This window comes from Larus michahellis, chromosome 2 (assembly GCF_964199755.1).
Source record: "Larus michahellis chromosome 2, bLarMic1.1, whole genome shotgun sequence".
Lineage (NCBI taxonomy): Eukaryota > Metazoa > Chordata > Aves > Charadriiformes > Laridae > Larus > Larus michahellis.
This window is the reverse complement of record NC_133897.1, coordinates 77,974,788-77,987,213: the sequence shown is the minus strand read 5'-3', so window position 1 is coordinate 77,987,213 and position 12,426 is coordinate 77,974,788. Positions and strand designations below refer to the sequence as shown.

Genomic DNA, 12,426 nt, shown 5'->3' with positions numbered 1-12,426 from the left:
TTTCAGCTCAAGGGCAACAGTGAAAATCACCACCCAAGCAGCACACATTGCACAGATTTCATGTGGACATAAGGGTTCGCTCTCAAACTGTCCAAGAATGACCAGATCTGGCCTGTCAAAGTAAAACGTCTCCTTCTCTGTCAGCAAAAACCAGTCCCTGATGCTATATGATTTGGATTTTCTTAATCTGTGGCTTTTTTGTTTCTCAAAGTAATTTTCACTTTTTCCTTTGGGCAGAGACAGCAGGTTTTATTTTCAGTATGTGCTTTACTGAGTCACAACTTAATAAAATTAAGAGAAGCAACACTTAACGTGGTTACGCATCTTGGAGCCAAATATTATTTTGCCCTCCACTCCTGCTTTGTTCATACATTAGGGGTTGCTACAATCCATATGTTCTTTATTGATTTTAACACATCCTTCTCATGTGCACTCAGGCCCTCTTTTAAACTTTCTGACAAATCAGTCCTTCCAAACTAATTTGCGTTAGTGTCTTTCACTGAACTGCTGTTCTACCCTCAAATAACGGATAGCCCGTGGGTTATGTGAACTGAAAAACACCTTCTCTTCTTCAGCTGTGGCAGCAAGGATCACACGCAAAGGGGCATTTCTCTCCTCCTCTACGCTGCCTCATGCAGCAGCCTCCCTTCAGTGGACCCTTGTGTCTGCTCTGATGGGGATATACTCCATGGATACAGAGCACCATTATACAAAAATGTCCCAAGAGAGTTTTGAGATGTAGCTGCATTGCAAGAATTAAAGAAAAAGAAGAAAGAAAGAACAAGAGAAAAAAAAAGGAAAGAAAAAGAAAGAAAAAGAAAAAAAAAGAAAAAAAAAGAATCTCGCCTCAAGCCTTACAAAGAACACAGACAGCACCTGACTTTTTTACTAAAAGCTGGCTCTACCAGCTACTTACTCCTCCACCCCTGTGTTACAACTCTGCTTCAGATGAATGACTCTCCCCAAGTCTCCAACACCATCTATCTTTCTGACGACTTTCTTCATCCTTTATTTCTATATATACCAGTCAGATGTCCACAAAAAAACCCCCACCCTACTGCAAAACCGATCATTTACAATAATCAACATACCATTCAGGTCGCAACAAATAAGCTGTGTGACTTGCAAAAAAGTCACCAACTACAGAACTGGCTCTCGTTTAAGTGGCCTGCTGTCTTCGGGGGTAGCCTGCTCGCACAAAAGCCTGCTCTGACTGACTGTGACAGGCATCAGGAGAGCGACAACTTTTAGGCTTCGTAGGTCAACGTTAAGCGCTTAAAAGAGAAGTCAAGCCAATGCCTATTAAAACCCCATGGAAGCAAACTATTGCTCTGTCAGTTACTGGAACAACACCGGGAAAATGCTCCCTGGCCCAAATTCATTCTTTGATTTTGAACTGAAGTCATCAGTTCAGAAGGAATTTGCATTAAATGTTTCATTTCTGACTGATTTAGCAGTAGGGCAAGTGTGGAAAATAAAAAAAAAATATAAATAAATTATCCATTTACTCAGAGGCCCATTATGAGTTTTCCCATACTCCAGAGCCCACACACACTCTAGGCTTCCTATTCAGGGACTCTGTAAGAAAACTGTCAACAAGCTAACTCTTTATATCTCAGTGGAAATTAGAACTATTCATTGGGAGACTTTAAAAGTCTCATGGGGAGGGGAACCCTACCAGCTTCCAGCTCCCAACGCTGCTGAATTCTCATGGGATCCTCTGTGTTTCAGGAGCATGGCTTTCAAAATCAGAAAGTATCTTTAAAGCCTTCAAATGAAGCCACCCATCTCTGCATCACTTGGCAAAGACAAAATAGACAAAGCTTAAATCAAGCTGCCGAAAAGGGATGTCCAAAATGACAAGTGCCCTGTGGTGATGGACTTCTGCTAGATTTTCCTGGCTGCTAAACGATACTGTCAGTAGCTCTTTGAACATGAAAAGAGCTATGGAAGCCCAGCACAGAGGCTCAATCAATCCCTGGAGCACGACAGCTCTGCAGCAGGAGGTAGAGCGGTCCAAAATGCAGAGCTGAAGCAACCTGCTCACAGACAGCCACACTGAGTTACTGGTACACAGGTTTACTTATACCTTCCAGGATTTCTGTCTCCATGAGCTCCCTCTGTGCTCACTAATTCATTTTTTTTAATCAAGGAGGACTACCAGCCTGATACATTGTATTTTTGAAAAGCCTAATAGTGAAGGAATATTGAAGGCCACCAAGTCACATACAGAAATGATGAGGCGGGTAAGCAGATGATTGACAGATGGACAGCAAAAAGGGGTAGAAAAATTAAAATCACAAGTGGATGGCAGGAGGTTAGTGGCAGGATGACTTGCTTTATTCTCAAAAAAAAAAAAAGAAAAGAAGAAAAAGAAATGTTGTTTATTAACCTCGCTAAGGAGCTTGGCACAAACCTTAGGAATGTGCCAATGAAGTCTGCTGGTGACAAAGTGGGGCACTGGCAGCAGTACAGCACAGAAACGGGTCATTAGAGGGAACTGGGTGAGCGTGAGACCCTGTGTGGCAAAAGCAAGTAAAAATGCAAAATACAAGGTAAGATGGGAAACGCTTCTGCTGGAAGATAAGCTTTTAGCAAATACTGTGTTGGACTTGGTTATACACTACTTGAACACAAGTGACTATAAGGCACCGGTTTATTGTGTCCATGAGGTATTTGCAATTCAGACGGCGGTGAAACACTGGTGCTCTTTTACAATTCTGGTCATCAATATTTGAGAAACTAAAGCTTTGGCAAGCCTATTTATAAAAGGAGAGGAGATAGAGAACTTCAGCTCAGCAAAGGAACGGGGCTGCTGTCTCCTCACATAGCATGGGAAAAAGAGAAAAAAAATTGAGATAGTCACAAATGGGGAGGGAAAAAAGCCAAAGAACCTGGACAGCTATAGTGTATTTGAATAGAATGCTAAAATGTACCCCAGTACAAGAGCAGTTTGGAGTCTGGAATGGCCTTCCAACAAAAGCACAGGGCATGAATACTAACAGCATTTAAAATGAATCTCATTTACTTCTCATGAGAGTAACTGTGTAACTCGATGACTATAATAGCAAAGGACTGATTGCAATAATTTGTTTCAATCGTGTATTTCTAATTACATTCAAAAAAAGATCGGAAAAGCCAGACATAAGGTTGCCATTGCAATCTTCAATTGCTCATATGCGTTATGATACAGCACTTAATTAGATGATCACACATTAGTTTTTCCCCCAGAATGCTCATCGCAGTCAGCAAATGGGCAGCTATTAATGATGCCTCTACCTTTTCCATTCAACATGTGCCCCTCAGCCTTATCATCCAAACCTCCCAGTGAATACAAATCACAGGTTTCCTCAGAGGTGTTCCTACGGTGCCTGTGAGAATATTCATGGCCTTCATAAATACCAATGAAATCATCCCCACCACCTTTCTTGTAAGAGTAGGGACAAAGATTAGTCCTGTTTTGCAGGCAGGGAGATAAAATACAGTGGAATCATGTCCAGAATGAGAAAAATCATGCAGCGATACCCCTTGTAGGTGCCGACATAAATGCTCCAGCTTTCTGCAAATCAAGCCCCAGAATTACATGCTAGAGACAGACACTGAAGAAATTGTGATTAGTGACAGCACTGGAAGAGCCTGATTCCAGGGAAATTTCCATCATCGTACAAGGACATCCCTGGCAGACAAAGGGAACGAGTACAGCTCTTCAGGACACATTCAGCTTCGTTTCCCCAAGACTGTCCTCTTCTGCAACCCTCTGCCTCATTCACTACACACCTTCCAAATTCTGCAACAAATGAGGAACAGACAACAGCTTCATTCCCACAGCATCGTCCATCCTATGCATTGATTCATCCATCCTATGCCCTGTGGAAAAAATAGGTCGTAATCATGTTATTAAAGGCTGTATCATCATGCCTTCATGCCAGGAGGCCAAGCAAGGGTTGCCCAGGCAACCTGACTTATTGCATTTCCCAAAGCGTGAATTGTCAACGTTTACATTCCTCTAACATTACAAAAAAAAACCAACAAAAAACCAAAACCACAAAGAATACCTCAAATGTCACTACGTGGAGCCATGTTTAAGCCATCAGGAGGTTTCAGACACCTCCACATGCATCGCTGCTATGTACTGCCAGAGCTATGGAGGAAACCTCAGCAGGCAGAACAGGTGAGCTGGGCAGTACGGAGGGGTGAAGCACACATTTTGGGAGTGGATTTCACAAGAGAAGAGTGCTGAGGCTGAATCCTTAAGCTAGACAGCTTGTTCTGGGAGGAGGGAAAGCAAATGGTCACAGCCCCTTTGGTCCCCATGCTCTAGCTCTCCTCTCCCCTTCCTGTACAGCTGTTAATTCCCCCTAGCCCCTTGTCGTCTTTGTCCCTTTAAGTCCACTCCAACTGTCTTTATTCTTTGCTCCCCCAACTCTTTTCACTCTCTGATTTCCTCTCTTCTCTGTCCACTAGTCCCCCCTCTTCCTGCTCTCTCTCTCTGCTTTGTTCCCCAGGTCTCCTCTCCTAACTCCTCATGTTCACATCCAGACTCACCCATCCTCTCCGCTCGGTGCACGTGGGCCAGGGGAACACCGGCAGTGCCAGGGCTTGCTGCCAGCCCTCCGCACGCGGTTCCTGCCCTATAAAGCCAGCTCCTCCGAGAGGAAAGGTAGCGCTGCGGACAAAGAGCCACCGTGCCAGCTGGCTACAAAGCAGATGCGACAGGCTGGAGCGCAGCCAGTGAGAGCCTGCGGAGGACTCAACTGGTGAGAAAGAGTCATTCAAACTTAAATAGAGGCTGACACACCCCCCCTTTTATTTTTTTTTTATTTTTTTAAATTTCCTAGCATATTTGGCTTTTCCCAGTGGCATCAAAAGGCACACCCTCTGTAGAACGCTCCCTTTTTCCCCTGTCCCCTCCAAACCCTGCTGCTGCCAGAGGTCACTACCACCCTTGCCAGGGATACAGTCAGGGCACACATGGGCTTTCCTCTTCCTTGCCTGTAGACCTAGCCAGCAGAAGAGGACTTACACTGATAAGTTTTATTCTTATTACTTGCTATTTATTACATACTGCATGTCTTGAAAGAGTTGCACAAACTCCATCGGTTCCTGCTCCTGGGCAACAGGGGAGCGCCAGGAGAAACCCGGCCCCTCCTGAGCTGATTTAACCTGTACGAGGGCAACAGAAATCACTGGCTGGTTTTGTGTGAGATGGAAATCTCTGTGGCTGACACACAGTCCTCTGTAAGACTTAAAGGCTGCCATCAAGTAGCACCTTGAACTGCTTTAACTAGATTTCCCACATTTACCTAACTGCCCCCTGGGACTTGCATGGGACATTTAACTGTGGCACGGTTAAAACAACAAAGAAACAGGATCTAGTAAAGGAACACATCTGTCAGGTTTGTACCTAGTAGCATCACATGGAGTTACCTGTGTTATGGGGCCAGGGAACTTGCTTTCTTTCTCTAGCTAATACACCTAGTTCTTCAACTACCACAAGCTTTAAAACAGTAGTGGAGCTGTAGGTGTGGTTGTCTATGAGTAAAGCTTTGTAGGGAGCGTTAATCTCTTATTAGGGAAAGTGTCTTTCAGACATAAGCCTTGTCCACCCTTTCTTCTGCTATTTATCCAATGAGATGTAAGACTCAAGCTTAGGGAAAAAAAATAGCAAAACAAAACTGGAAACTAGCATATGTATAAAAGCAAAGTCATGGCAGCATGTTGCTCAGTAGCAAGAAAGGTGAATGATATATTTGGTTTTTTTTTCCATTAAAAGACAAGCCCCTGAAAACCACAGCTTTCCTAACTGCAATCCAGACACATACGCACACACAGAGTACTCGTCACCACTGTAGCCCTTCTTCCTCTCCACAGTGCATCCTGCACGCTAAAGCCTTTGCATCTATTCGGATGTATGATCTTTGCCGGCCACTTTTGCAATTACATCAATATAATTTCTCTAAGCTTAGAAAGGAACAGCTATAGCCTGTCTGTCCACAGGAGCACTCCAAGTTTCATTGAGAGATGAGTAAAAAGGGGGTTTTGTTATTCAGCCTGGTCAAGCAGTTATTTTTCCATTAAGGAACATCTGAAAGATTTCCCACCACAGGAGAAGAAAAGGAGAACTGCACAAGGGTGGGTTTCCATGGAAGCATCAAGTCTGACGCTCAGGTAACTGCTGATACGGCTTCTCAAGTGGTGCATTTCCCAGCACACCCAAACACGCCAGTGGGGATAGGGGCTGCTGCAGCGGAGATCAGCTTGCAGCAGTCGATCTATGCCAGCCAAAAAAAAGACTCTTCACCCCACAAGAAGTAAAAACCATGCATCCTACACCAAAATAAATCAAGCCATCTAAGCAACATGCCTTTAAAAGGCGAAAGGACAGCTGGCGCTTTGGGATTTCCGATTCCCCTAAAGACTCTTTTCTTCTGTTCTTTAAACATATGTCCATGCTTCCCTAGCATTTATTTCACTCAGGTCAAAAAGACAATTCTGCAGCTGCACTGAAATCTGTGTTTGTTTCTTGTTCCACAGGGGAACAGGGAAGAGATGGGGAAGTTTTTGGAGAAACTGGCAGTGAAAAACCTGTACTAGATTAATATTATCAAAATATTTCATTTGCTCATGATTGAGGCTGACTTTTTTCGATAATGTTTTGAAATATTTGTCAACAAAACTCACCAAGCCTGTTTTACAAATGACATTTCAATATGCAGCTGGATAAAAATCATTCCCTTGATGTAAAAATGAATTTGAACTTTTATTTCTAAAAGAAGGCAAAGTGTTGAGCCAACTGGTAGAATTTTGAGACTCAAAACATTAGGGATGATTTAACACCTAGATTTCTTAAAATATGACCACATAAACCCAAAAATCTCTTTATGGAGGCTAACCATTCCTGCCAAAAATCACAAGGCACCAATCACTCAAAAATAAAGCCACTAAAAGCTGTCAAGGTAGCAGCTCTCCTCTGGTTTTGCAACCAACGACAGACACTCTTTTACACCCCTGGGGCAGGTTACTGAGAAGATAAGGGCAATGTTAATTTACAACACTCTGGACTCCTACCAACATCCCTTGTCTCACTTTAATTTGTTTGCCATGCATATTCTCTTGCTGGCTGAGCAGTGCTCATCAACTGAGCATTGTGATTCAAGAGGGACAGGGAACTGCTGGAGAGGGTGCAGCAGAGAGCTACCAAGATGATTAGGGAACTGGAACACCTCTCTTATGAAGAAAGGCTGAGGGATTTGGGTCTCTTCAGGCTGGAAAAAAGACGGCTGAGCGGGGATCTTATCAACACTTATAAATACTTAAAGGGTGGGTGTCAGGAGGATGGGGCCAGGCTCTTTTCAGTGGTGCCCGGGGACAGGACAAAAGGTAACAGGCACAAACTTGAGCATAGGAAGTTCCACCTAAACATGAGGAGGAACTTCCTTACTTTGAGGGCGGCAGAGCACTGGCACAGGCTGCCCAGAGAGGTGGTGGAGTCTCTGTCTCTGGAGACATTCCAAACCCGCCTGGACGCATTCCTGTGCAACCTGCTCTAGGTGACCCTGCTGTGGCAAGGGGGTTGGACTAGATGATCTCCAGAGGTCCCTTCCAACCCCACCATTCCATGGCTCTGTGATTCTGTGAACTGCCCGTGCTGATTTTCTCCAGACATGGGTTGTTACCACAACTGCTGACCTTTCAACCGCAGCTGGACCACTGTCCAGACATTTAGTTGTTCTCTTTAGAGACATCTCCCAGCAGAGCACTTGCAAACTACTCCCACCCTAGGTGTTGATTCAAAAACAGCAGATAAATTTCGCTTCCTTTTTTTCCCCCCCAACACATGGGCCGCCTCCCTGTGGAGCAAACAGGCCTTATGGAAGATCAGTGGCCCTTTCCACTATGGGTATGGTAGCCAAATGGACCAGTTAAAGCTTTCAGCAGGCAATGGGAATGGCGCGATTCTCCAGAAAGGAAAATAAAACCTGTTCATTGCTTGGACAGCGATTCAGAATTGCATTTTCTTCTATCCCAGAAATACTTTCCCCACTTAAATGCTACTTCTTTTTATTATGTAACTTGTATCAGCTGCCAAAATGGGTACGTATGAAAATACTGTAACTCTTGTAATAATCTGTTATATAGGATACACTAATTTGACTGGTATGCAGTAGTAAAATTACAGTGGGATTTCCAGCTGGAAGGGACTGCAAGCGAGTGGTTTATCATTTAAACGTATTGGGAGTAATTGAATCACAGGAGGCTGTTACAACAATGCAGTGAGGAATAATAAACAGCAACACAATGGCCCCTAACTAGAGCAAAACAGTTTCCAGCCCTTTCAGATGGAAAACAAGGAATATAACAAATCCCAAACAAACCCCCTCCACACAGATAGGAAAGCTCAACAATGGACTCAAGGGGAAACAGGGGATATCTGCATCAGGCTCAATGGCATCCTTTCTCCCAGACAAATACCATTTTTTTTACCCATTCCCTGCTGCAGCAACTATGGGTATGTGATTATAACACACAGAAGCAGAGAAATGCTTTCTTCTGCTTACTGATCCCTGGGGAACCACACGTCCTGCGGTTTGATCACATTATTCATTTGGGATTTCTACTTTTCTCCTGTCCTCACTCGGACCGTCAGCACTCCCATGCACCCAGAAAGAGAGACAAGGTCCTTCCTTCCAAAATTTTTATTTAGGCGCATTTCATCGTTGTGACACTGCTCCTCTCTTACTCTCCCTACAGAAATGCAGCATCCCTTCAGAGCTGCGTCAGGAAAGCCTTGATGCATGGGACTGCAGAGAGAGTTTAAAGAGAAAAAGAGAGGGAAGAAATAAAAAACCCCAACAATATCCCCAACAAATCCAGCATCAGCAAGGAGGCTGAAATGACTGTGTTCTGTATCACTTAAAGTTTGCAAAAGGTAATGTACTGACAATTGTCATATCTAAGTGTATTTGCAGGCAGAGAATCCATAGCATCAAGATGTGTAATAACACTGTTTTCCACAAGAAACGGAGTCCCTCCTTAAACAGGAGTGTACCCCTACCACGAAACTGCTGGAAAAAGTAGTAAGTCATGAATAATAGTCATAAAATCGTTTTGATACTTAGCATTCCTCCGCAGACAATGTCATTATACATGGCTTAAATAAATCCCTCTAGCACACGTGGCATCTCTATAATTTTTCTTAAAGGAAACTCAGGTAATTTATTTTTTCTTTCCCCCAAATTACATTTTATTTCATCTGCAAATTCAAGAAGCTGACTAGCTGAGAAAAGCCAAATTTAGAGTTGGTTGGAAAACTCCAAGTCCAACTGTGAGACATTTCGTTGCCTCAGAGATAAGTTTTCTCCAAGATCCACCATTTTACTCTGGGGGAAGATCTGCAAAAAGGAGGTGGGGGAGATGGAGATCACCAGGTTAATGGCTGCTCACATACCCCCCAGCTTTTCAGAACTTTACCAGAAAAATGGCATTTGCATTGCAAAGCCACATTGTCTGCGATGCAGACCCAGAAACTGTAACCCCAGACACCCAGTTCACGTGCAAAGAAGCTAATTAACGCCAGTCTGCCAACTGCACCAGGAATCACAGCAGTGACCTGGGTAAGAATACCACAGACCCAAATCAGGACTTTTTCACCCCTCACTGCTGAAGACTGCATTCCTTAGGTGCTGATGTTAACGGCGACATTTTTCTATTCTGAGTGAATCTGTTCCATTGATGACTGATGCCTTTAACATCGACTGACCGAAGCTACAGTTACCCCAGAGAACTTTGGCAGCGAGTATCGGTCAAGCGTGGGAAGCATCACCCCTACCTGTGGGCAGAGCTACAGGGTGAGGGCTCCCTGAAAACCCCAGGGTCCGAGTAGGGAAGGGTTTGAAAAAGTGTGTAAAAAAAGCAGCATTTCCACTGTTTTCTAACTAGTAGTCTGATACAGATTGCAAGCAACAGTGCAAAACGTGTGTTTACGGGCACCGTCAGGACTGTGAGAAGGAAGAAGGGAGCCTCTTCTCCCCACCACATCTCACAGGTGCTCCAGTGAGATCAAGATCCAGAAACTCTTGGCCTTTATTGTAATTAGAGCCCCCCCCGCCCCTGGGTCTCTTCTGCAAAGCACCCCGCGAAACAGGAGTACGGCTATTTCAGTGGCAGTGCTGGTGACAAAAGGAGTCAGCTCTGTCTAAAAGCAAGGATAATTTAGACTTTCAACTAAAAACTGCACCCTACCGCTTCGGCTTGCAGGCTCCCCCCATCTCCAGAGCAGCATCACTCAGATGATGCAGGAAAGGAAAGCAAAATGGCTCTTGGAGTAAGGCTTTAAAGAGGAACTGTAACGTGGTTTAGGTCTGCCACGGGGCTGGCGCTTTAGAATTGGGGGTTCAAGTGCTGCCGCTTCTCCAAATCGACAAAATATGATCCCAGCGAGCAGCTTCCTTAAAACACAGCTTCCAGAGGCACACAGGGCTGAAGGTGCACTCTGCAGCCATGGCAAAGTTCTTCAAGGGATGTCTCTAAAGACACATGGCACTGCAAGATCAGGCTATAATTGCTAGGACTGTTCAACAGGACGAGTAATTTTAAATACAGTGCTGGAGTTGGAAGGGTTTTTCAAGGAAAGCAAAATGAATGAATGGATGGGATGATTTTACAGGCAGTAAATAGATTATTTAACTCTGGGCAGCAACGCCACATGCAGCCTTTAGAGAAGAGCGGAGGGATTTGTGGTTTTCTGTCTGTCCTACTCACCAGGCACCACTCCTTTGATGTCACTTTCCGTGTTCATCCTGTTCTTGTGTGTGAACTGAAGGATCAGTTCCTTGGATGCCTCGAACTGTTGTGTAGCCATCAGCCACCGAAGAGACTCTGGGAAAATACTTCAAAGATGGAAAACAGGTTAGGGTGGCTTCCAAGTTTCTGTCACGAGGAAGAACTGATAGTGTTTAGCTGCTCATTTGACCGTTCATGAGCTACATACTTATTTACAAAAAGCAAAAGAATCACTTATGAAACAAATAAGAGGAAAAAAAGATTCAAAATGAGAAAATTACTGGCATTTTCTTTTACACCAATTCATAAATGATACAGGAGCTATCCCACCACCTAGAAATAGGACAAATTAGGATTTTATAATGTATTAGAGGTGTTCTGCCTGTTAATGCAATTTTGAAAGAACTGGGAGAAGGAGGAAGCGCTGTCTGCAGTAGACGTTTGCTGACAAGCAGGGAATGAATGAGCTGTGCAGCTAACACATGGTAATTCAGAGCAAAGAAGGAAAATAGATGACAGAAGTGATTTGGATTCTCTTGTGAAGATGGAGAAAGGAAAGAGAAGAATTACTTTTTAGGACTATAATGGCATTTAATTTTTAAACATGTCAAAAATCTTCATATTCAGAGTTTAAGCCCTTTTTTTTTTTTTTTTAAAATACAGGTCAGTATTGTGTATGTTCCAGACAACATTCAGCTGTTGCTCTAAAACTTTCCCCTAGTAAAGACAATATTATGTTAGTTGAGTCACCATATAAACATATACATACACACAGTTACAAAAGAAAAACTTTTATTTTCCATCTGGTTGTTTCCTTAAAGTGCTGATAGTCACTTGAGGCATTAGCTTAACTGATCGGTTGTCCTTTTTTTTCAGATAAGTCTGTTTTCATACAAAATCAAAAGAAATATGTAGATATTAAAACCAACAAACAAACCAACCCCATATTCCTTAGATATGAAAACTTTCAGACCTGACTACAAGCTTATTTTTCTTTCTTGTTTAGGCCTCATTTTCACTAATCTTTCAAAAGACCTTTCTTAGAACATCTTTAACAAGTGTTTTTAACTTCAAATACATAATAAACCTCAAATTTCCTTCACAAAGCGCTGATCTTTGCTGTGGATGCTGCCTCAATTCTTTTACTTCTAAGCGGCGGATCAGGCAATTGCACCTTTATGGTACCGTCTTCGAAGGTTGATGTAATTTGGAAGACAGCTTAGCAAAACCTCCATCCTATATAAAGTATTTTATTTTTTTTTTAAGAAGGAAAAAGGAGAGAAGTCAGGCAGACTGCAACCCAAATGATATTAAGCAATAAAAATACGTAACAGCCATGATGACAGCTATTCACCTTGACAGCTTATTTACTACCACTCGTGCTGCACAGATGCTCCGGCACAGCCTCCTGCGGAAAGTCCTGTACTGCAAATGCATGTTTTGAAAAATTAAGAATTCTTTGAATGAAAAATCCCCCCGTGCTTGGCTACAAAACGGGGACAGCGCCAGCCACTATCCTAAAAGCTGCACTTTTTGGACCGTCCGCTTACAGTTACCAAACAAGAAGCACTGTGGGGAGCATCTGCTCGCAGGGGAAGGAATAGAGCCAGAGGGACAGGCATCGCAGGGACAAACGCCATCTCT

At 43.4% G+C, this 12,426-nt stretch overlaps 1 protein-coding gene across 2 annotated transcripts in view; it reads right to left on the bottom strand.

Annotated features, from left to right (window-relative positions):
- SLC22A23 (solute carrier family 22 member 23) overlaps nucleotides 1-12,426 on the bottom strand; it is a 114,181-nt gene that overhangs the window by 16,042 nt on the left and 85,713 nt on the right. Inside the window, exons 5-6 of one of the 2 annotated variants that reach the window (XM_074576047.1) lie at nucleotides 10,762-10,889; nucleotides 3,778-3,867 (exon numbers count right to left, since the gene is read on the bottom strand). In XM_074576047.1, the coding sequence (XP_074432148.1) occupies nucleotides 3,778-3,867; nucleotides 10,762-10,889 (218 nt within the window). The remainder of the gene's footprint in view (nucleotides 1-3,777; nucleotides 3,868-10,761; nucleotides 10,890-12,426) is intronic. The other variant, XM_074576048.1, reaches the window with a different exon arrangement.